Genomic DNA, 24,763 nt, shown 5'->3' on the forward strand with positions numbered 1-24,763 from the left:
TTGCCTCTAGAGTATATCTTTGAATAGTATTATTATATTTAATTTGTTTTCGAAAATGGGTGATAAACATTTCTTACTTTTGGACTAGGCATTCTAATGTTTTCCAACGTAAGTTTCATGCAGTTATTAATCGCTATATTAAGCACTAGTATACATTTAGGTTTAAAATTTGAAACGTACATTTTTCTTAAAAGAGGAACATTTGTTGACCAAACAGACATACATGTTTTTATTCTCTCTCTCTTTAAAGGGATCCTCACTCCCAAAATACCTGTGGAGTACAATGTCTTACTCAACGCTGGAAGTGTAGCACCTCTGATCTTCTCTGCTGGTCATCATCAGTCCATCCTTCTGGAAAATTTGGCTCCATCCACACAGTATGAGACAAGGATACAAGCATGTCAAAATGGTGAAAGTCTTTCAGACACTCATCCAGGGTTTTTTTATTAGAAGTATTTTATTTAAACAAAAATTCCTTTAAAAGGAATAGATTCTCAATTCAAATACAAAGACTAACATTTCATTTCTTATTGGTACTGGACTGTTTACCCAGACAAATCAGAGCCTGGCACTGAGTGAAGCATTATGCATTTCTGCACATTAAATCATGAATATTTAAATATAGGAAAATGGTGGTTTTGCAAAGTCTTGTTTTATAAGGCCCTTTAAAAGAAAAACACCTAGAGCACATACAATAATCATTGGTAATATAAAACAAAATAGGCATTACAAAAATCTCATAGGAAATGTACTCACCTTGGTTCTATTTCAGTTTTATTTAGGGGTGGGAGGGTAGGAAGGGAGACATTATTTAGAAGTTGAGTTACACTCAAATGAATCAACATATTTTACAGTGCTTCCCTGATACCTGTCTCATGTACCTAACCTGTCACCTTGAGATTCATGGCTTAGGCTAGTGGTCAATGAAGTCGTCATCTGTCTGTGTGGTCCTAAGGAAGAGCCCCTCTCACTTCCTGTATACCTCCAGGTGTTATATAATATATAACACCCAACTGCTAAGAGAGAAGAAGTATAACTCAATACAAGTTGCTTTACCTTAGATTAAAGAAATTTATCAACCTTATACTCAACATGAAACTCCTGTCCTTAAGAACTTCTGTTTCCAAATGAATACTATTTCCCGTAGAGTTGGTTAGGACTAGGGGGTCTGCAGTTTTGCTATGCTTCCATCTCTGAAATTGAGTCAGTTTGCCCACTTGTCTCTACAAACCAGACTCAGACATTTTGTTTGAAGAGTATTGCTTTCCCTGATCCACTCTTCAGCTAATCCACATGGAAATAGCTTTAAATTAAGGTTTTCTTGATTTAAATGCAAAAATCAACTTCTGTCTCTCCATGTCCCTAAAGCTATGCTGTGAAGAAACAATATCCTTCAAATTCATTGTTTGACTTCTGTGTGTTGAGGAAATAATCATTATTTTTAAATATTAGCAAAAATAAGATACTATTAAGAGCATACATGATGTTCAGGTCACACATACAGTTACGAAATTGAAACACATTTTCACTTTCTGGCTAGAATAACTGCAGTAAATTAGAGAAACCTCAGCTCAGACAAGCATAAGCTTTATTGTCTATGCCTGTATAAAAATGTGGTTAATTAATGGATTTCCCAAAAATGATTCCTTATTTAAATATTCAAATCCTGAAGAGATTTAAATACTAGTCTAAAGTATGTTTACAAAATTTGTGTGTATACAAAATTTCAGATAAAATAATTGTCATGATATTCGTACCCTTCTGTGTGTACATGTAACTCTTTTCGCTGCTTGACAAATTATTAAAGGTCTTGGTTTTCTTTTTTTTCAAGGAGGTTGTGGAGTTAGCAGTAGGATATTTGTCAAAACAGCTGAAGGAGCCCCCATGGATCTAAATTCTCCTGTTCTTAAGGCACTGGGATCAGCTTGCATAGTGGTTAAATGGACGCCACCTAAAAAACCAAATGGAGTCATCATCAACTACTTTATTCACAGGTAACATTGACTATTACTATTATTGTTGATTATTTAAGAATGTGTACTATTCCAGGACTGTAGAATCAAATACATTTTCTATTTCCATAAGGGAATTGATGGGAATTCATGTGTTTTGAAGCACCTACTAGAAACTAAAATTGGTATTGGAAACTTCTACACATTATCCAAGGAAAAAAGCCACAACTACCATGTAACATTTTTGTTTGAGCCCTCTTTGAAAGATGAGACCTCATAGCCCAAGAAGGCTTACCTTTGATGGAAAGGTAGAGCTGTCCTCTGGAGGTTCATTGACCAAGAGACATACTCATTCCAGAGGAAGAACCAGGTCTAGGACAAAAATTCTAATTATATCCCACCACCTAGTATGTGGAGATTGGAAAGGCTTTTTCTCATCCTTAAAAGATGGCACTTTTCACTCTGCAGTTCCCCTTCTGTTTTGAGGTTTCCACTCACCTGGCTAGATGGTGTTAATGCAGCTTCTTTTCACCATGATATGCAGAGTTAATTAAGTGTAGCCACCTAAAAGGAAGAAAAGAGGGAAAGAGAAGGGAGAGGAAGAGAAGGAGAAAAAGTGAGGAGAGTGAGAGTGAGAATGAGAGGGGGAGAAAGAGAGTAAGAGAGAGAGATATGGTGGTTCCATGGGCATTTTGGTTTGAAGGGTATTGTGCTACTTGATCCAGTTTTCATTTGATCAGCATGGACATAGTTTTAAATTAATGCTTTCTTCAAATATATAATGAGGAGAAAGAGGAAAGAGAGAAAGAGACAGACAGGGAGAGATGGAGGGAGAGGGAGGAAGAGAGAGAGCAGGAAAGGAGAAAGTAAAACAAAAACAGAGGGAAGGGGCCAGAGAACCTCTCAACTGAGAGTTTGCTATTCAGGCTGCTATAACAAAAATACCATAAATTGTGTGGTTTATAAACAACAAACATTAATTTCTCACAGTTCTGGATTCTGGGAAGTCCAAGATCAAGGTGCTGACAGATTGACTGTATGGTGAGGGCCCACTTCCTGGCTCACAGATGGCCATCTTCTCACTGTGTCCTCACATGGCAGAAGCAGCAGGGGCCATGTGGGGTCTCTTTTATAAGGGCACTGATCCCATTCATGAGGTCCCCACCCTCATGACCTAATCACCTCCCAAAGGCCCCACCTCCTAATACCATCCCCTTGGAGGTTAGGATTGCAACATATGAATTTGGGGGAAACACAATCATTCAGATCATAGCACTGAGATGGAAAAGACACTTTCTAAGACAGACACCGGCAGAAAAAAATTTGCAGCTGAAAACCCCATTCCAAAAGCCATCTATTTAAATCAGGCATACAAAGCCCAACACATTTTTTTCTCAGATCCTCATCTCACTTCAGCATCCTTTGTTAGTCTCTCCTGCAGCCTCATGCCTTCCCTTGTTTAGTCCTACGCCCTGGACACATTGTGAAACTTAGTTTAGGCTCCTCTTATAACTTAAGATATTGAAACCCTTTCATTCAGACCAATCTTCAGCTATGGGAATGTAAGGAAAATTATGAAGGGAGAAAGTATTACTGCATTTCTGGTTTTGTAAATCACATTGCCATAAATGAGCAAGCCAAATGTTTTCTTCTCAGCAAACATTAATTTGAAGAATAACATTTCTGATTCAAATACACATGAACATGTAAAAATGGCTAATATGAATTTACATTTTACATTAAACACATTAGTGCAGCCTTTACAATGCCCATCTTTGGAATAGTTTTCTTTCATCTACTCAATGCTAATTGTATGAGAAAAGCACATCAAATTCCTATTCTGAATAAAGGGAAATAAAGTATCTGTTATAGACCAGGAAGAGGCTTCACTCTGTTGGTTTTGTAAATAATGCTCATGATTACAGTGACTATTCCATGGCAGCTATAGAGAGGGAAAACAAGAAATATAATGCAGAAAGCCCGCTTCAATGAAAAATACTGTAAATTGAATTTGACAGCATTTGATGGCATTTGATTATTCTAGTCACAGCCAAACAATGATATAAAGAGTAATATGAAACAGAATGTGTTACTGCCTAGCAGACTCGAAAGCAATAAACCTTCCTCCAATGTGACACAATCATTTCACAATCATAATTGTAGCCTGTTTGATACCTCTGAGTACAGCAGAAGGGCACTGACTGACATAGATACATTTTGTTTTTTATTTAAAGTGAAATGAAAATGGTGCGCTGGGGCTCCAGATACAATCGTTATATTCACCTACATAGGCATGAATCACTTGGCAGTTATTTCAGCTGAAGTTTAAATGTGCTTAGACAACAACAATATCAAATTTTTCTTAGATAGCTGCAAAAAAAAAAAAATCGGGAATTTGTAAGGACAGAAATAGAATGTAGACACAGAGTTCTTTTTCATTCTGGGACTCCATAGAGCCCCGCGTATAGTTATAGACACAACACTACGGTATTTCTGGGGAGGTTAGGGCATGTAATTTCTGTTTCATCATTTGCCTCCTCTTTCTTCTATCACCACTAAAGGAAATCCATTTAGCTCAAATCAAAGACGGGGTTTGACCTATGCAGATATTTTCTTTAAATTGCGGGAAGCCAACTTGCCTATCTCATCTTGAAGATGTTCGTCTCTGCTCTCTCCAAGCCCCCAAATCATTTCCCCTCAGTAATTCCCAACTATTGTTTAAATGTTGCCTCTAGATATCATCCTGTTAAAAAGGATCTGCCCTAATAAACAGGTAAGATGTTTATGACTTTAGAAAACAAAACAAAAAATAAGCTAGTAAGGACAAGACTATTCATGTGATTGCTTCTGGTTAGTTCACCTGTTAACATGATATTTTATTTTTGCTTCTGGTTAGTTCACCTGTTAACATAATATTTTATTTAGGCTACTTTGTTGACCAATGTGAGTTACAAAAGAGATTTCCTACAATAGGGACAACCTTTATGTTAGTGTTTTGCAACCTGTTTACTGATAGGGTGTACATAAGGCCATCTTGGGCATTTGCTTTCTTCTCATAACAAGTTTGGCTTGTATAATAAAGATTCTTCCGTATTTCCCCTTTATTTTATATCTGTAATCTTGTAAATGGCAAAATCCACCCACAAAATCCAACCTCCATCTACAAAATCCACCAAACACTTTTTCTTAAGACTTTACAAAATACGTAATAAAATGATCTCCCACTAGGAGCTTCCATTTTAAGAAAGACAAAAATGCCTGGGGTTTTATTTTCAAAAGCAGCCTCTAAATAAAGAAAAAGATTGGATCAATGTTCAGTAAAAGACAAAAATATATTAAAACACCTTCTAAATGCTGTAAAAGTAAAAATAAGTGATGAACCTTCCAAGTATTCAAATAACTAAGCATTCAGAAAAACTGAGTCAGGTTTTGAAGGATAAAATCTGAGATAGTTTGAATGGATGGATTATATGGAAGAACATTCCAAGCAGGGTACCATAAATAATATTTTTTTAGAATGAATAATTAAGCTGATTGAGTAAACTAAGAAAAAAGGGCATTGATTCAAAGGTGAAGGAATTTTTATGCAATCAATTTGTACTATGTGGAAAGACAGTATGGATGTGAAGATGGATGGATAGATAGATAGATAGATAGATAGATAGATAGATACAGATAGGTAGTTGGATAATAGCTGACAGATAGTGTTCATATCTACTGTAAGATCTGAGCCCTATTACCAAGGACTTTTACTATAGTAGGAGATGTAAGTCAAACTAAGCAAACAAAACAATGAGCAATATAATGTGAGAAATATAAATATTTACCAAAATATTTACAGGAGACAGGGATTCTTTCTGTCTGGAATATTTATGGAAGACTTCCATGGATGAAGTTGATGTCATTGAGACTTGGCCTTACAATATAAAAATTTAATGACTGCCTAAATTAGAAATAATTTTTTTTAAAGTTTTTAACAGTACAGAATATTACAAAGGTTATGTATCCCTTTTTTATGACTTACCCATGTGTATAATTCCCATCGATAGACATAACTATTCATTTTAATATATGTAACATTGATGTTTTCTATTTATAGTTTCCCTTACATAAGGAGCTATATTGTTCAAATTTTCTTTGGCCATTTGGACACACACACACACACACACACACCCCTCATTTCTTTTAATGACTCTACAATATTTTATTATATGGATGTGTATCGTGTATTATTTAACCAGTCTCCTATTGGTGGCAAAATCAGTGATTTCCAAGTTTTCATTACAAAAGCAATTCTTGAAAAAAATCTTTACAATAAACATATGGAAGATTATTCTTAGTACTAGAAGTGCAGGATCCAATTCTGTGCGTTTTAAATTTTTGGAGATTGCTAAATTGTCTTCTTAAAATAGTATATAAGAATTTCTAATTCTGAAAACTCTAATCAATACTGGGACTCAAAAATCTTTCAAATCTTTGCTAGTTCAATATTTTAAATGGTATATTATTGTTTTAATTAAAATTTTGGTCATTATAAGTCAGGCTGTTCATTTATTTATTTCTAATATATATTTGCTATTTGTGTGTGTATAGTACAGTATATATCTTTAGACTATTTTCTTTTAGATTGTTTCTTGTTAATTTATCTATGCTTTTTATATATTATGGAAATTCTTTTAGTGATCATATTAAAAATAACACATCAATTATTTCTTTCAGCACTTTTCTGGCTCTACTCCTTATATCTAAATATAGATTGGATTTTGGTTTTTGTTTTCTTGAAGTATAATTAACACATTATTATTAGTTTCAAGTGTACAGCATAATGATTCAATATTTGTATACACTTCAAAATGATCACCACAATAAGTCTAGTTACCATCTGTCACCATATACAGTTACAAAATTTTTTCTTTATGATGACACCTATTTTTTTACTTTCTTAGCAACTTTCACATTTGCAACATAATATTACTGGCCCTAGTCACCATGCTGTACATTACACACTTATTTCTTTTATATCTAGAAATTTGCACCCCTTTTCCCATTCTGCCCATCCCTCAGAGCCCTCCCCTCTTTTAGCCACCAGTCTATTCCCTGTACCTGTGAGTCTGGTTTTGTTTTCTTTTGTTCATTTGTTTTGTTTTTTAGATTTCACATGTGAGTGAAATCCTATGGTATTTGTCTTTCTCTGATTTATTTCACTTAGCATAATACCCTCAAGGTCCATTCATGTTGTCATAAATGGCAAATTTTTATTCTTTTTTATGGCTGAGTAGTACTCCTTATATACATACCACATCTTCTTTATCCATTCGTCCATAGATGGACACTTAGGTTACTTCCATATCTTGGCTATTGTAAAAAATGCTGCAATGAACATAGGGATACATATATCTTTTCAAATTATTGTGGTTTTTTTTGTATAAATACCCAGAAGTGGAATTGCTGAAGTTCTATTTTTAATCTTTTGAGGACCCTCCATACTGTTTTCCATTGTGTCTGTACCAATATATGTTTCTATCACCAGTGCACAAGGTTTCCCTTTTCTCCACATCCTCACCAACATTTGTTATTTCTTGTCCTTTTGATAATAGCCATTCTGACAGGTGTGAGATGATATATCATTGTGGTTTTGACTTGCATTTCACTGGTGATTAGTAATGCCGAGCATCTTTTCTTGTGCCTGTTGGCCATCTGTATGTCTTCTTTGTAAAAAAATGTGTATTCAGACCCTCTGCCATTTTTTAATTGGATTGTTTGTTTTTCTGTTGTTGAGCTGTATGAGTTCTTTAAATATTTTGGATATTTACTCCTTATCAGATATATGACTTGAAAATATCTTCTCCCATTCAGTAGGTTGACTTTTTATTTTATTGATGGTTTCCTTCCTTTTTAGTTTAATTTAGTCCCATTTATTTATTTTTGTTTTTGTTGCCATTGCTTTTGGAGTTAGATCCAAAAAGCTATTGCCAAGAGCAATGTCCAGGAGCTCACTGCCTAACATTTCTTCCAGGAGTTTTATGGTTTCTGATCTTACATTAATAGACTGATTTTGTTTTAAGGAATGAGACGGGAAATCTAGACATTTGTGGGGTTTTTTCTCAGAAAAATTAACTTTTGATAATTGGAATTCAGTCTTTAATTATACTTATATAAAATAACATGGAGAAAATTTACCTTCAATAGAATCATACATTTACCTCGAATAGAATATCATTCAGTGAACTTCTAACAAGTGTATTTCAGGATGAAAGAGTAACCTTAGAAGGAAGCTCTGAGATGGAGGAAAGAATAGTGAACACTGAATCAATTTGTTCAATCAATGGATAAATATTTAAAACCTTTACAAAGTAATTTTTTAAAATAATGGCTAAGTTGCAAGGTTTTTAAAAAGCAGGAGTAAAAATGTTGTACAAAAATAATTTGAAGACCCCATCTATCTGTAAGAGTGGTTAGACAGAGCTAGGAAACCTCCCAGGAAACCTTGCTTTTCCAACTGTGCAGGCTTAAGCTTCTCTGGCTGATGTGACAAGGACTCTACAGGTTGCGACCAAAAGCTCTCTTGATTGGTGAATGTACTTCCCAAACACTCTCACTTCATGTCTCTTTTTGTATCAATTAGGCATTCGTTATTTTTTTTAAACTATCTAGTTTGTCAACATTATTTTACAATTTACTGATTTGAAATGCCACCTATACAAAATTCCCATGTGTCATCTCATCCATTTCAGGACTTTGTATTCTGTTTCCTTTGTGGTAGATAAAATATTAGCAAGCAAAGACTGATGGAAGAGACATCACAGGTGAATAAAATTACTGGAATAAGCAAAATACCCAACACTGAAGGCATAGGGTTCCATGGTCAGGCTTGGCTGGAGACTTTGTTATTTGTAGGGGGAATTTAGAAGGTCGGCTTGACAGTAGATTTTGGAAGACTTTAAATACTAGGCTGAGGAGTTTAGGGTTTTGATTTGGAAACAATGAGAGCCATTGAAGATTTGGAGTAAAATAGAGAAGCAATGTGACAGAATGGACAAAGCATGGCATTTGTAGTCAGAAGATATGGCTTCCAGGTCCTGGGTCTGCCACTTACAAGTTATGTGACCTTGGGCAAGTCACTATGTTCCCTAAGCTTTCACTTTTATGTAAGTTAGGCTGATAAACGTAGAAAATAATTAACCTCTAGAATTTCATAGGAATTAAGTGAAATCATGTATGTGAAAGTACTGTGTTAAACATAAAGCACAATAAAAAACAGAAAGTTATCCAAGATGGACCACCCACAGCCATGCTTGGGGAAGACAAATCTGGCAGTTATATGTGTATATTTAAGGACAAGGAAGGAGGTTCATGATAATAAAAGAAGCAGATTGCACGACAGTCCACCTAGTATGATTCTGTTTTTCTTTAAGTACATGGAATCTTTTTTACATTTATATGTGCACGAAAAATGTCTGGAATGTTAAACACCAAAAGAAAGTTAACAGTGCTTATCTCAGAGATAGGTTATGGATGATTCTTGTGTTTTTGCTCATCTTTATTTTCTAATTACTTTTTACAATCAATATGTAATATGGTGTGAGAAAGGCAAAATGACAAATTCAGTGAGTCCAGATGCAAATCTATCATTACCCTCTTTACGATTTTCCTATTTCCGTCTTTCTGTGAACATCATCCTCATTTTCTGTAGCAATCAAGGTCTGCTCAGGAAAGAGAAACCACACCAGTTATTTTATTTTATTTATTTATTTATTTTTTGCCGTACGCGGGCCTCTCAGTGTTGTGGCCTCTCCCGTTGCGGAGCACAGGCTCAGCGGCCATGGCTCACAGGCCTAGCTGCTCCACGGCATGTGGGATCTTCCCGGACCGGGGCACGAACCCATGTCCCCTGCATCGGCAGGTGGACTCTCAACCACTGCGCCACTGGGGAAGCCCCACACCAGTTATTTTAATAGAAAGAATTAAATATAAATAATTACTACCTGACTGTAAATTTGTTAACTAGGTAACTGAAAAGATGAAAGAGAACTCGAAGATATCATAGAGGTGGCAACTGCAGGAAAGAGCCAATACCCTTAGGACTGAGGCAACAAAGAGAAATGGCTTGAATTATTAAACTTAGAAACTTAGAGGGGAGCACCTGTGATGCTGGGACCCAGACATCCAAGGAGGGGGCACCTGTCAGCTGGTGCAGGTGTCTGTAGGAGGAAGCATGAGATGAAGCTGGCTTTCCGAGTGTTGGAAAAATATCATACTTGAATCATCTGCTCCTAAGGGAGAAGGATCTACTGCTTACAAGGTGAAGAATCCTTGCTGCAGAGAAGCTCATGTAATCAGCAAGCAAACAGGAAGCAAATAGGAAGGAGCCCCTTCCCTTTTCCTTTCAGTTCTTTAATCACCCTCTGGCGCCCCCTATTGGCAGAGCCCAATGTAGAATCAGCTGGTAAAGCAGGAATGTAGAGGGCAGAGTCCCAGCCCCACTGTCATAAAGCCAAATATAGAAGGGTAGGTTTAGAGCTGAGAGACAATAACTTAATAATGGGAAACTTTTTCTGGTTCTTGTTGGAACCAAAATCTTGGATTATTCTTTTCAACCAATCAGTCATCAAGTCATTGCTTCAAAAATAAGATGGAGTCTTTGCCTTCAGGGAACTTGTAGTATAGTAGGAGAGATATAAAAAAGAAATGTCTGTTAACAATACACTATGAGAAGTGAGTCCATAAAGAAAAGACTAAGCACATAGAAGCATATTGTAACCCTATTTGAGAGAGAAGCAAGGGAAAGACTTTCTATTGGATTTTGACCAGAATGTAAAATGGGAATAGAAATCTCAGAAGGTGAATCTGCAATGGTCAGCACAGGCCAATTCTATGGCAAATCCCTGAAGAGTTTTAAATCCAATTAAGTCCTACAATTTTTGAAGGGTATTTGAATCTCTTTCCCCAACACCAGAACAGCCACCGACTCAGGAAAGCTGGATGATTCAACCTTCCCAAAACATTTCTTAAATCACCTATGTTTCCATTTCCTCTACCATTGACCTAGTTCAGGATCCACATTTATTCTCATGTGGACTGTTGAGATGACCTTTTCATTGTGGGACTGCTGTCACTCCCTGTTCAATGCAGCCTTTACACAACTGCTGGATTTGTTTTCCTAAATACAGGCTTTGAACATCATTTCTTTTTTTTAATTGAAGTATAGTTGATTAATGATTTTGTGTTAGTTTCCAGTGTACAGCAAAAGAATTCAGTTATATATATATATATATATATATATATATATATACACACACACACACATACATATTAGTGTGTATCTGTTTATCCCAAACTCCTAATTTATCCCTCCCCCAACCTTTCCTCTTTGGTAACCATTAGTTTGTTTTCTGTGTCGGTGAGTCTGTTTCTGTTTGTAAATAAGTTCATTTGTGTCATATTTTAGATTCCACATATAAGTGATGTTACAGAGTATTTGTCTCTCTTTCTGACTTACTTCACTTGGTATGATAAGCTCTAGGTCCATCCAGGTTGCTGCAAATAGCATCATTTCATTCTTCTTTATGGCTGAGTAATATTCCATTGCATATATGTATCACGTCTTCTTTAACCATTTATCTGTCAATGGACATTTAGGTTGCTTCCCTGTCTTGGCTATTGTAAATAGGGCTGAAGTGAACATTGGGGTGCATGTATCTTTTCGAATTAGAGTTTTCATCTTTTCCAGATATATGCCCAGGAGTGGGATTGCTGGATCCTATGGTAGCTCTATTTTTAGTTTTTTTAAGGAACCTCCACACTGTCCTCCATAGTGGCTGTACCAATTTACATTCCCACCAACAGTGTAGGAGGATTCCCTTTTCTCTACACCCTCTTACAGCTTTGGACATCATTTCTATGGTAACTTCCTTTGTATTGTGTATTACATTTGACCCAGTGATTTTCATGTGCATTACTTGATTTAATTCTTACCAAAATTCTAGACATTATACACTATAAGATCATTGACTCCAGTTTACAAAGTGAAATGAACACTAGAGAACACAGTTGAGTTTGCCCAAGGTCATTTAACGATGTGTCAAAGGCCAAGGCTTACAATCCATCTCCTCTGACTACAGGTGTTTCTGGCTATTTATTTAAATTAAGAGTATTCTTAATATTCTTCATAAGGTAAGGTTGGCAGTTTCATAATGTTAAGTTGTTATGGGAAATACACTGAATTATAGGATTTTATTTTAATTACTTTTGAAGATAAGCACTGAGAACTTCTGGCATTCCAAGAGAGTAGGGAGTTCTTTAAAAGGTTATACCACATGAAAACAGCAGAAGTATGAATGCCCTTTAAAATATATAGTTCCTAGTTTAATAATTATTTTTGTTTTCTTCTTAAGTGTTAAGCAACATTAAATTAACTCTAGTTGGAAAAGTGCATTATTGAAGTATCTCCCAAATGAGCTTAAGTATAGAAGAACTAATCATTTGACTCTTCAGAGAGAACTGAAAATGTGATTTCCCTAAACACAGACTGTTCAGGAGGAAGCACTTCCAGTTAAACAAACAGTTGAAGCCTACATCTTAAATAAATTAGGAGTAATTGTCATCTACTCAACATCTTCTGTTCAAAGTTCATTTAGACATTAAAATATTCTGGTTTTTTTTTGTTAATACCACAAATGGACTGTTTACCTCACTGTAATATTAATTAAATATTCAGTCGTGATAAGAAATACTTAACCCAGCTGCATCCTTTAACTGTTTTGGTGGATAAACTTGGGGCTAACATAATACTTAATCTCTTACATAGTATAGATTTTTAAAATTCACACTCTCAGGCAATTTTTTAAAGAATTGTCAGTTGTGTGTGTGTGTGTGTGTGTGTGTGTATTTTTATGTTTTGTTCTTCTTGTTTGTTTTTCTTTTTCTTTTTTTAATAGAATGTCAGTTTTATGACAACCATGGCTACATCTCAATGTGGGAATTCATGAGAGCTTAATAAAGTTCATTGACTTGTCATAGAAAGTTTGAAGCCAGACAAAATAGAAAGTTTTATTTACCCGTAGAAGTTCATACGTTTGCCTGCTATATTATGTTCCCAGCAAACACCTTTTAAAAAACTGACTGAGAGGAATCCTTGGCTGTGAGCCCTGTGGTCCTCATTAGAGTGGATCCCTCCCAGTGACACATCTGGTACCTGGTATCTGCAGCAAGTACAAAGGCCAAACCCTGCAAACCTACACTGAGTGCAGAGTCTGGCCCAGGCATGGTAGCAAGGAATAATGTGGTGGGTTGACTAACCATAATTGCAGGTGACTTGGAGTATCTGTGAAGACTCTGTAGCCTCCAGCAGGTAGACTGTCATTGCTCATACATAGGTCATATTGACTTATCAACTTGAGGATCATCAAATTCCCAAAGCCAAAGATTTTAAATAGACTGCCTTTTCATGAAAAGTACTGTCATTTACTTTATCTTAATAACCCTTTCCGTTTTGATGGTTAATCTGATATGGCAGCATGTGAATATGCCAGCATCTGAAGAGTGTGTTAATTAAATACTCCTAACAGCCTGGAAAATACTGATTTATTCATCAGTCTCTTCTCAGCTAGAGACGAAGCTGAAAGAGGAAAGGGTCATCCCTTGGGTACATTCTTCCCCAACCTAGAATGCTTACCCTTGTAGAAAAGAAGAGTTGATAGAGATGAGGCAAAGATGCAGAAAAGCCATGGAATTATATGCCTTTTGGCCACTCACTCAAAAAAAATTTTGACTGGAATTTTGGGGTTAGTAGATGCAAACTATTATATATAGAATAGATAAGCAACAAGGTCCTACTGTATGACACAGGGAACTATATTCAATACCCTCAGATAAACCATATTGGAAATGAATATACAAAAGAATGTATCTATATGTGTAACTGAATCACTTTGCTGTACACCAGAAACTAATACAACATTGTAAATCAACTATACTTCAATTAAAAGAAAAACTATTAAACCAACTGGGCTCAGATGTTGGGAACACAGAAAGAGACCAACCAGGATTCCTCAGGAACTTCCCTTTCTGGTCAGGTCTACATCATGATTTTACACCCAGATGAGCAAATATCTGTTCCAAATGAACTATTAGTTATCTGGGGTCATTCCAGCAACTGACAATTCCATTTCTCTTACTTAGATGTTTAATGCTCTATATATTAAGTGCCAAAAGAGTTTGCATGGGACTTGGGGAGGAGGTTTGGGGTGGGGAAGGGGAGGAGTGAAGTATAGTTGATTTACAATATTGTGTTAGTGTCAAGTATACAGCAAAGTGATTCAGTTACTTGTCTTTCTCTGTGTGACTTACTTCATGGGCCCTAGTTTAAACATCAGTAATATCTAAAGATGGGACTAAACAGTTACCTTCTCAGGTAGTTGAAAGAATTTTTTGAGCATACTCTGCATTTTACTAGGTTTTGGAGAAGCCATAGGAAATAAATTTGAATTTTACCCTTTAAAGAGCTCTAAAGCAAATTCCTGTTATTAGACTTAACATGTTCATTTCATTAATGGGACTGTTGAAAAATTGAGTTTGTAAAAATTTCTTCTAAAAAGCAATTTCTTACTCTGTCTACAAACCTTCTTTTGAAGTGTGCCGTGTCACTGATTGTTTTGCTGGTTTCCTTCCAGACGTCCTGCTGGCCTTGAAGAGGAATCCCTTTTGTTTGTCTGGTCAGAAGGAGCCCTTGAATTTATTGACAATGCAGATACTTTGAGGCCTTTCATGCTCTATGAATATCAGGTCAGAGCCCGTAACTCCAGGGGCACTGTGGAGAGTCTGTGGTCATCAGCACGGACTCTAGAAGCCCCACCTCAAGATTTGCCAGCGCCCTGGGCTCAAGTCACTGGTGCTTATTCAGTTCTACTGAATTGGACGAAGCCAGAGTCTCCCAATGGCATTATCTCCCAGTACCGTGTGGTCTACCAAGAGAGAACCGATGACCCAACGTTGAACTTCTCTGTTGTGCACGCTCTCACCGTCATGGTAAGAACTTCAGAAAAAAAGTATAACAGATACTTAGATTACCTGGTTAATATGTTGACATTAATTTTCTTATCTGCCTTGTCATTTTTCTTCACTTGGGGCTTAAACATATATATGAAAATGGTTAAGTACAAAAAATGCAATGTAACCATGAACTAAGTATAAGAGATATTGGAGACCAGTTTTCATACCACGGTTAATTTGTGTTACCTCCAGCAAATAAGTGAATCTCCTTTTGCATGATTTCCAAATCCATTAAATGGGAATATTAAATGTGTCGCTCTATACCTCATGGGGATGAGGCTCAGATAAAATTAGACATGTCACATATGTAGATGTGATATTATTGGCTCTTTGAGGAAAAGGAAAATTAAATTTCTAGGTAGACCTGTCTAGATACATATAGTTATACATATACATCACATGCACTATAACTTAGTGGTGATTTTTCAGGGTTGGCCTCCTCTGGCCCATAACAACTTAATTCAGTTTACCTTGTATATCCTGAGAGCTTTCTTTACCCCTGGCATAGCCTGACATTCTATGGGAGATACAAAAATAGGATGATCCTTGTCTTGGGGAGCTTTCTCTGTTATAATACTGCAGAGATGAGAACTGAACATAAAAATTTAAGAGTAGTAGTGGGTTACAGCCCATAATATCCACCACACTGGGATTCAGGTCCCAAACCCTACCACCTACCACCTACCAGCTGCAAACCACAATACAAGTGAGAATATCATACACCAAAAGTGTTAGGCAAGAAATGCTCTGGAAAGTGTGTAAATGTGATTCAATTTGTGTAAAACATTCTGGAATATTGTAAATATAGAGAGGAGATATATTGGGACAAGGGAATACTCTGCAACTTATCCATAAAGCAACCTGTAGGGAGAGGAGGCACTTTTACTTTTAACTTCATATGATTCTTTAGTTTTGACTTTTTCCAATGACCGTTTATTCCATTATTTTACTTTTTTAAAAATCTTAGTGAAGATCTGTGAAACACAAAATTAACCAAATTATGTCTGAGAGATATTACTTGGCTTCCCTGACTCTCCCCAGCATTGAGAAAAATGACTGGCAGATAGCAAATATTAACAGAAAAAGAAAAGAGAAGAAAAGAAAGAAATGCTCTGGGAGATCAGCAGGAAACCCTCAGATTTCCTTCACAGAGATGAAACATTGTGGTCTTGGGAGTCAAGTACATAGGGTTTTCAAAATGTGCCAAGACCTTCCTAAGTGTGAAACCCCTCATAAGTAAGAAAGAATAGATATCATAAAGCACCATTGTCAAAGACCAGACCATTTTCTATGCTTCCAGTTTTGGCAGCCCGCTTTACATGAAGGTTATCTTATAGAGTATAACATCTATCAAAATGTTTAAATAAGATGAGGCAAACGTATTTTCATGAAACTCCAGAAGAATCTTCGTAAATGAAGTACAATATTTTCTCACTGTCCTATGTTCAAATTTCTCATAGAATTAAGAAATAAGCAGTGTGTAAATTAATCTTCATTTTTTTAAATTTAATTTTTATTTTATATTGGGAGTATAGTTGATTTACAATGTTGTGTTAGTTTCACATGTACGGCAAAGTGATTCAGTTGTACATATACGTATATCCACTCTTTTTCAGATTCTTTTCCCATATAGGTCATTACAGAATATTGAGTAGAGTTCCCTGTGCTACACAGTAGGTCCTTGTTGATTATCTATTTTATATATAATAGTGTGTATATGTTAATCCCAAACTCCTCTAATTTATCCCTGCCCCCCACCTTTCCCCTTTGGTAACCATAAGTTTGTTTTTGAAGTCTGTGAGTCTGTTTCTGTTTTGTAAGTAAGTTCATTTGTATCATTTTTTTAGATTCCACATATAACTTATATCATATGATATTGTCTTTCTCTGTCTGACTTACTTCACTTAGTATGATAATCTCTAGGTCCGTTCATGTTGCTGCAAATGGCATTACTTCATTTTTTAAGGCTGAGTAATATTCCATTATATGTAGGTACCATGTCTTCTTTATCAATTCATCTGTCGCTGGACATTTACGTTCCATGTCTTGGCTATTGTAAATAGGGCTGCAGTGAACACTGAGGTGCATGTATCTTTTCGAATTATGGTTTTTCTGGATAAATGCCCAGGAGTGGGACTGCTGGATCATATGGTAGTTCTAGTTTTAGTTTTTTAAGTAAGCTCCATACTGTTCTCCATAGTAGCTGTACCAATTTACATTCCTGCCAACAGTATAGGAGGGTTCCCTTTTCTCCACATCCTCTCCAGCATTTATTGGTTGTAGAATTTTTAATGATGGTCATTCTGACCAGTGTGATGTGATACCTCATTGTAGTTTTGATTTTCATTTCTCTAATAATTAGTGATGTTGAGCATCTTTTCATATGCTTTTTGGCCATCTTTATGTCTTCTAAATGTCTATTTAGATCTTTTGCCCATTTTTTGATTGGGTTGTTGTTGTTGTGTTTTTTTTTTATATAGAGCTGTGTGAGCTGTGTGTATATTTTGGAGATTAATCCCTTGTCGGTCACTTCATTTGCAAATATTTTCCCCCACTCTGTGGGTAGTCTTTTCATTTTATTTATGGTTTCCTTTGCTGTGCAAAAGCTTTTAAGTTTAATTAGGTCCCACTTGTTTATTTTTGTTTTTATTTTCATTACTCTAGGAGGTGGATCCAAAAAGATTGCTGCAATTTGTATCAGAAAGAGATCTTCATTTTAACTAGAATTCAGAATTGGTACTGTATTTTTTATTTGACATTTAATTATATTTATATATCAGGGTCTTTCATATTACATCTTCTAGTGCCCTCATTATAAGCATTAGAAGCAGTGTTCTTAAGTGTAGAAGTTCTTTTTTAGTTGATATGTGATCCATGGGGAAATTTATTACTTCTCACTGTATCCTTGGAATTCATGTTCTTAACTTCCACCCTGAAAGAAAAATATTGAAAAATCCTTGACAAGATCTTTCTGAATGAGGCAACTTAATTTAAATATATTTTTATTGAAGGCATCAATACTTCAATGCTTAAACCTCTGATCTTTCAAAATATGGCTTTCAGAGGTTTCAGCCTAAACGTTTAATCTGCCAAAAAGTTCTATGAGAACTCCCTTGTGATATACCCTCTAAGTCATCCCTTCATAACCAGTTTCATTTTACAACCCAAGACTCAAAGTATCCAGTGAACTCTGTTCTTTATTTAATCTGCTTGGTTCTATTTTTATCACACTAAAAATAGTTCCTGAAAAAGAGGAAGGCCTATGTCCTGAAGCTTTAAGCTTTACGTGGCCCTTTATATATAGCCCTCCCCAACATAGTTTCCATTTGCCAGCCAAGTATTGCTGTATTCTTCCATTTTTCTAAAGATTATTCCTTGCACGGCTAAAGAGAAGAGCCATAATAATCAAGAAACAATATTTCTGCATTCCGTTTTTGAATGTGTGTGTGTGTTCAAAGTAGCTCCCCAAAATCCGGATCTTTGGCCCTGAGGGTCCCAAGAGAAGATTTCATTAGGTTGATCAGGAAAAGTCCCATTTGAACTTGTTAGCAATCAAGGATATATTCCACAGAGCAATTGGGCCAGTGTTATGTCATTCTGGTCACTAGGCCAAGTTTCCAGAGCAGGAGGCCACTATGACTCTTTATAGACTGACATCTTTGAAAGAAATAATCAGGAAAATAAACTATTGTCTTTGAGTTTCATCCATTCCTACATTCCCAAGTGAATGTATTCAACCGTTTTTTAAAGATACCTAAAGAAGGAGGTTTGGGAGTTTCTTAATTCCAATTCCTCACCATCAGAGAAGAATATTCCTTTTATCCCAGCCAAATCCCTCCTCCTGTGATTTAGGTCCATCTCTTCCTGTTCAGAACAGCATGATTTCTCTATACTAGCATACTGGGCCCTCAGGGTCAAGAACAGGTTATCAACAATTCGATCCAATTTGGCAAATAGTCATTGAGTACTCTATTCAACATGTCAGTACTGAATACTGCTCTTTTCTGTGTTATCAAAGTCTCCCATGAAGCTGTGCTATGGGGCAGAGACTCTGGGGGAAGATGAGTAGTCAAGTCTGAGGCACAGATTTTTACTACTAGGCATTTCAGGTTTTTACGTTTCTTTGCTTCCAAGTTTCTACTGCTCATGTGTTGATGATTCCCTTTTAAATCTCTCTGAGTACCTTCCTGGCTATACTTACTATTTCTCCAAAATTCCTATACCAACTAAACATCTTCACTGTCTCTTTCCATTTCTGTGCCTGCCCTAGGAAACGTTTCCAACTTTTTATCTCGTTGACCACTTTGGCTGAAATTCACTAGAGCAAAGGAATTACATTTTTCAGTTAGCAAGATACAGAATCCATTCCCACAATCCAGGATTACATTTCAGTCCACAGACTTGCAAGAGGTGTCACTAATGCCCCTCCTTTAGTCTCTTGTTTATCTTGGGATCCCGTCCCTGCATGAGAAGCAACCAATAAATTGCCTGTAGTGTACTGCCATCCCTAGCTTGTCCCAAAGTCCCCCCGGAGCTGTTTACAGACAGGTGGATGTGGCTGGGAGAGCCACATAAAACAGGTGCAATGAATGCATGAGTCCTCCTGATGGTGGCAGTGGATGGAGAACTGGCAGTGGGGGCCCTCCATGGGGGTGGAGAGCATATGTGTTGGCAGGAGCTGCGGCATTAGCAACAGAGGCAGCAGGAGAGAAGAAATGGAAAGAGTGTGGCTTTTAATGTATCACCAGCTTCTCTCCCAACCTCATGAAAAGTTTCATCTCCTTTTTGGACCTACGGAGATCCTTCTAAGGGGAAGAGAGATATCTAGTTCCTTAGGGTCTCTTCAGACCAATCCCCTCCACTACTGAAAACCAGCTTTAGGTAGAAGTCCTTAAACTCCCTTCCCAATTAGTTCTGCGATGAATTCTGTGGTGTCAGGAGAGAAACTGCATTTATCCTTGCTTGGCACGTGAGAGTTCCATGGTGGTATTTACAGGGAACACTCCTGGCAAGGTTGGCCGTACTGTTGCCACCATTAGGATTTGTTTGCTTTTTCTCCCTGGCACCTGCCATCACACTGGCAAAAATATCTTGGGATGGAAAGGAAAAAGTGGTTTACCTGTTAGTCTGTGCTCTCAGTATATCCCTGCTTACCCCACAGGGTTATAAAACATCAAGCCCAGATCAGACACTTGCCCAGTCCCCAGAAAGATAGATGGTCCCTCACTCTGTATGTAGAATCAAACATACGGTGCTGAGGGGTAAGCAAGTTATATGGGTCACTAAAAGTTGGCTTCTAATCTGGAAATAAAATCCAGAATACAAACTCTAGTTTCTAGATTCTAGTTGCCAAACTCCCTTGCCCAGTGTCAAGGAGGAGGTATTCAAAATGTCCCCATGTGGTTGTTGCAGATCTCTTTACCATTAGGTAGATATGTAAAAGGATAAAATGAGATATTTTATAATTGCCATATCATGGAGAGTCTGTGAGTACATTGATGAATTTATTTTTAATCCCATTTTCATTTTGGCTTAGTATGATGTAAAATATTATTGCTCTTTACATATGATCTTGAATTAGTTGTAGCTCTTACAATTTGATGGTTCTTGGCATTTTTCCCCAGATCCACTGATAAGTCAAAAGAAATGCTTTAGGAAATCTAGCTATCTAAAACAACTCCTTTGGTAACTGTTGTTCTAAAATCAAGAAAAAATAGTAATAAAAACAATAACTCTACTTTCTGTATCAATTCTATAAGCTGGGATTTTCAGTTTAGAATATGAGTACCTGCATCATTCATTCTTTTATATAAAAAATACAAAATATGGGTGAGTACATGTCACACAAAACAATGAATACTTGTTGGAACATCCCATTTTTTATTGTAATGTTGTATTTTATTTGACCTCAACTTTTCATTTATTAGCCTTACCTTATCTTTATCCTTTTTTTCTAATAATGCTCTACCAAGCACAAATATATATTGGGGATCTGCTTTTTGCCCAGTATTATTGGGGATGAAATACCATGTAAGTCTTCTTGAACTTTGTATAACTACTTCCTTGAAAGGGCTTTATTTTTCTCCAACCACTTTATTCCAGCAAGCTTCATCAGGACTCACTTCCTTGCTCATCAGTAATCTCTAGAGCAGGTCCCATGGTTTTCCAGTCACTTTCAGTGACAAGGACCAGCCCAGTTTTGGTAAATGGGACTCATTTCAGGTGTTAAAAAAAATCCAGTCTAAATCCAGTCTAAAGCCTGACTTGTGTTAAGGGATCTACAGTGGGGAAGAGAGGGCATGTCCATTTTTCTTCCTTTTCTTCAGTTCCCTCCTCTTCTCTTGTTGATTTCCCCAGGGTCATGGAAGAAAAGATAAAATTAAACAAAAAGTAGCAGAGTCTAACTCCTTAATATTGTTCTAATGCATCTACTGTTGCCTTCTTATTTGTAGGTGTCTCATGGGATTTTTTTGTGTGGGTTACATAGAGGTCTCCCATGGGATATTCCATGCTTCACAGTTTCTGATGCAGGCGACACACTCTTTGGCAAATTTCTTGCACCCCTGTCCATTACTGCCCGAAAGATCCACCCACAACCTTCTACTTCCGTGTTCCCGTTCCCGAGCCGTCAGCCAATATCAGGTCCTATCATGTTGACAAAACTCCTTGCTTTCTTGGCATCCACTAGGCTTGCAGAAAACTTGTTCTATCAAAAGAGGAAAGCACAACTAGTCCAGCACTATCTTCTCTGCTTGCCTTACCACTGGGTAAGACGCAGCCAGCCTCAGAACTTTAGAATTTGTTGAATGAGCCTCAGGTATCAGCTTCTGCATTAGGCCATGATCCCCAAATCCTGAGATCACATAAGAATCTCAAAAGACCCTTCTTCACCCTAGTGGCTGCATCAGAATTACCCTATAAGTCTCATCACCTCCATAGCAAGCCTCTTGAAAAGAGTGGAATGTCCATCTCACCTTTCTTGCAGACACCCTCAATTTCTTCATGCTGTTCTCTAGGATATCCTTACATGCTTTGAGAGAGGAGTATGGAGTATCCCCATCCTCCCTCAAGTGGTAAGGAGACAACCTGGAGAAATGTCTCTACTGAATTCCCCTCTTGAACTTGCTTTTCATGAACCTTCTTATATAAGAAGGATCTTCTCTTACATTAGTTGTCTTTTACAGATCTTCAGGGGAAGATGGGCTTGAAGGTGTAAGGCTGATTCTTTGTGTAGGTCCTGCAGACGTATGTCTAACAGTGCCAGTGGAGTTACTTACCACCTATTTTTCTAAGCTCTACTCATCATTCTCCAGTACATCCTGTTACATAGCTAAATGGCTCCATCATCTTTCTAGCTGCTCAAGCCAGATCATCCTTGAGTCCTCCCTTACCTTACTTCTATATCAAATCCTTCACTAAGTCCCATTGAATCTAATTCTAAAGTACATGTTGAATCCTTTTGCTTGAAGGCCCCATGTTGTTCCCTTTTCCTCAAATGATCACATTCTTACACTTCAAATGGATCCACCTTCCTACTTAATTGCCAAGTTTGAACTAAAATGTTACTTATCTCACAAGGCTATTGTAAGGGCTAAATAAATTAATGTACTTTAAGGCTGTAAATAGCAATATAAATAGGCTGTAAAACTTCAGATATCCTACTATTTATTTGGAATAACAGAGGCTGAAAGAAATGAACAAATGTAGAAAAAAATTGGGGTTTGGATAAATCAACTGTATGAATTTGGTCATGATTGGAAAAATGTAGATTGTGTTTATTTTAAGCAGGCCTTGCAACAAAATTCTGAGCTTGCAAATTTAGACATTTTCAATACCATACTGTTCATTTCCAGGTAGTTTCTCAGATATTGGATTAGGCTCTATTTCCTATCTAAATCACCCCGAGTCAGAATGCGCTTTCTGTCTCCCTGAGGTTTAGTTCTGACCCGTCTCCCCTCACGAACATAAACATCTCATGCGGACCACCCTAAGAGTCCTCCTCAGGCCATTTCCACTCTACATGCAGCTCGGTTTACCCACCATGACACTCACAGGACCCTGCTCACTTAGATCTGAGATCATGTAAGCAAAACACGCAGTCTTTTGGCAACACACACACACACACTTCCCAAATCACACAGATGCTGCTAAATTGGCATCTACCCACTTCACCTTTACCAAAGAGCAGTCTATCTGTTTACGGGAGAAGTGGGTGGGGAGACTGTTTGCCCTTTGACGCAGGCATGTTGTTATTTTCTGGCCTTTAACTGAATTATAAGGAAACCCTTATTAGATACCCAAGAATCCCACAGAGCCTTGTTTAAAAATATATGAAAGTAAAAGGAACTACTCCACACTCTAACAGGCCCAGGCCATAAATTCAGAATATGTGCCATTTAGCAGAGACAGCAAGCTGTAAATGGCAGTGAAGGACAGAAGTTAATTGAACTACTGGGTTTTTGTCACCAGTGGAAAGTAGCCACTACCTGAGGCAAGATGGCTGCCCCCGAGTCCCCGGTTGCCGCCAAGAGATCACATCCTGAGCTCTGCAAGGGCTTCTGGGTGAGGGGGAAATCATACACAGACGACCAATTCTTTTATGGTTCACAGCCGATCAAAGTGAAATTCAGCAGCTGTTCAGGACAAGTGACCACTGTAACGGCTGTAATATAACCTACTAAATAGAGAGGGAATTGCATTAGAGCAAGAGGTTAGCCGTGATTATCGGCAGGTGAGTGCTTTATTGAAGTTGAAAGACCATTAACATTGATAGAGTAATTATTTCAACTTGAAAGTAATTACCTTGATGGGTGATAACTTCTCCAGTGTTCCCAGATTTGATTGGGCCAAACAATGGTGAGCTCCTGAAGCCTAGAAAAATATTACAACAATACTGTGATTTTTAAATTACTGAAACCACTGTTGGAATATTTTAATTATGCCAAACAGTGAAAAGATTTTGTCTTATACCAGCCAGTGACCTCTCATGTAGAGAGAGACATTTGCTTTTTAATCCAAATGCAATGACCCACGCCCACCACCTGTGAATACATATGTGATGGGTTTGCAAATGAATCTTTTTATCTCGTTAGAATGTTTAAGGTGAAACACCTTGTTAGTGCTGTAGCTGGATATTACTAAGTTCCAATGGCTGGCCTTAGGGATCATATCTATGAACTGGGAGGCCCTAAAATAGTATTTTCTCTTTGTCACAGAGGGTTTAAATTTGTATATATTAAATATCCTGATAATGACATCCTCAAAATCGAAAATTCTGGATGCCCTATATTGTGGATCCCAAATCTCAGATTTTAGTCCTATAACTCATTTGTTGAAACAGCTTTCTTGCTTGATGTGATGCAAGTCCACTAAAAATATACCATGGTCAGGGTATTTTCTGTTCATCCATACTGAACATCAGTTAAACAAAATGAAAGTTGAAAACCTGAACTTCTCTGAAAACTAATGCATGTACGAAAATTGTGAGTCATTTGCAATTGAGGACCAAGCCACACAAAATCTAATGTGGTTGATCAAGACCAGGAAATACTGCGGGACTCTTCCAGTCATCAGTTGTTCACCTTAAATCTGCTTTGATACTCTATCATGCCCAGAAGCTACAACAGAGACAAAGAAAGAAGAAATAGTCTCTTCCCTCTGGGACCCATGGTGGTCTTGGAGCACATGAGGAAAGAGACAAATTACAATATCATAAGCAATTCTTTGGTCATGCGTGGGCATTGACTGTACTTATAAATACT

General features: G+C 37.0%; 1 protein-coding gene across 2 annotated transcripts in view; it reads left to right on the forward strand.

Annotated features, from left to right (window-relative positions):
* USH2A (usherin) overlaps nucleotides 1–24,763 on the forward strand; it is a gene marked incomplete at both ends in the record, with an annotated part of 756,807 nt that overhangs the window by 629,566 nt on the left and 102,478 nt on the right. For both annotated transcript variants that reach the window (XM_079697601.1, XM_079697602.1), the window contains 3 exons: nucleotides 251–409; nucleotides 1,832–1,994; nucleotides 14,624–14,978. In XM_079697601.1, coding sequence (XP_079553727.1) covers nucleotides 251–409; nucleotides 1,832–1,994; nucleotides 14,624–14,978 — 677 coding nt within the window. The remainder of the gene's footprint in view (nucleotides 1–250; nucleotides 410–1,831; nucleotides 1,995–14,623; nucleotides 14,979–24,763) is intronic.

The sequence above is a fragment of the Hyperoodon ampullatus genome, assembly GCF_949752795.1.
Source record: "Hyperoodon ampullatus genome assembly, chromosome: 2".
Taxonomy (NCBI): domain Eukaryota; kingdom Metazoa; phylum Chordata; class Mammalia; order Artiodactyla; family Ziphiidae; genus Hyperoodon; species Hyperoodon ampullatus.